The sequence below is a fragment of the Corvus brachyrhynchos genome, unplaced genomic scaffold, assembly GCF_000691975.1.
Source record: "Corvus brachyrhynchos isolate BGI_N302 unplaced genomic scaffold, ASM69197v1 scaffold191, whole genome shotgun sequence".
In the NCBI taxonomy this organism is placed as follows: Eukaryota; Metazoa; Chordata; class Aves; order Passeriformes; family Corvidae; genus Corvus; species Corvus brachyrhynchos.
Genome location: NW_008236487.1, coordinates 1,931,096 through 1,931,315, shown reverse-complemented (window position 1 = coordinate 1,931,315; position 220 = coordinate 1,931,096). Strand labels below are relative to the sequence as shown.

At 75.0% G+C, this 220-nt stretch overlaps 1 protein-coding gene across 1 annotated transcript in view; it reads right to left on the bottom strand.

Moving 5' to 3' along the window:
* Positions 1-220, bottom strand: part of LOC103624728 (cat eye syndrome critical region protein 2) — a 48,149-nt gene that overhangs the window by 4,738 nt on the left and 43,191 nt on the right. The window contains exon 15 of the mRNA XM_008644031.2: positions 3-220. This exon is cut by the window's right edge and continues 9 nt beyond it. Within this exon, the coding sequence (XP_008642253.2) occupies positions 3-220 (218 nt within the window). The remainder of the gene's footprint in view (positions 1-2) is intronic.

Genomic DNA, 220 nt, shown 5'->3' with positions numbered 1-220 from the left:
GCCGTGCCTGCCGTTCCACAGGGCCGGATGCGCGCGGTTCAGGGACTTGTAGGGCCGGTACATGTGTCCTGGGGGGACCTCGGAGCCCTCCGGCGGCTTCATGGGGGGCCCGTTGTGCCGTGGCGGGAGGAAGCCCTGCTGGAACTGGGCTGGCGGATAGACGGCGTCGGGCGGGGGGCCGCCCACGCGGCCCAGCTGCAGGGAGCCCGGCCGGGGACCC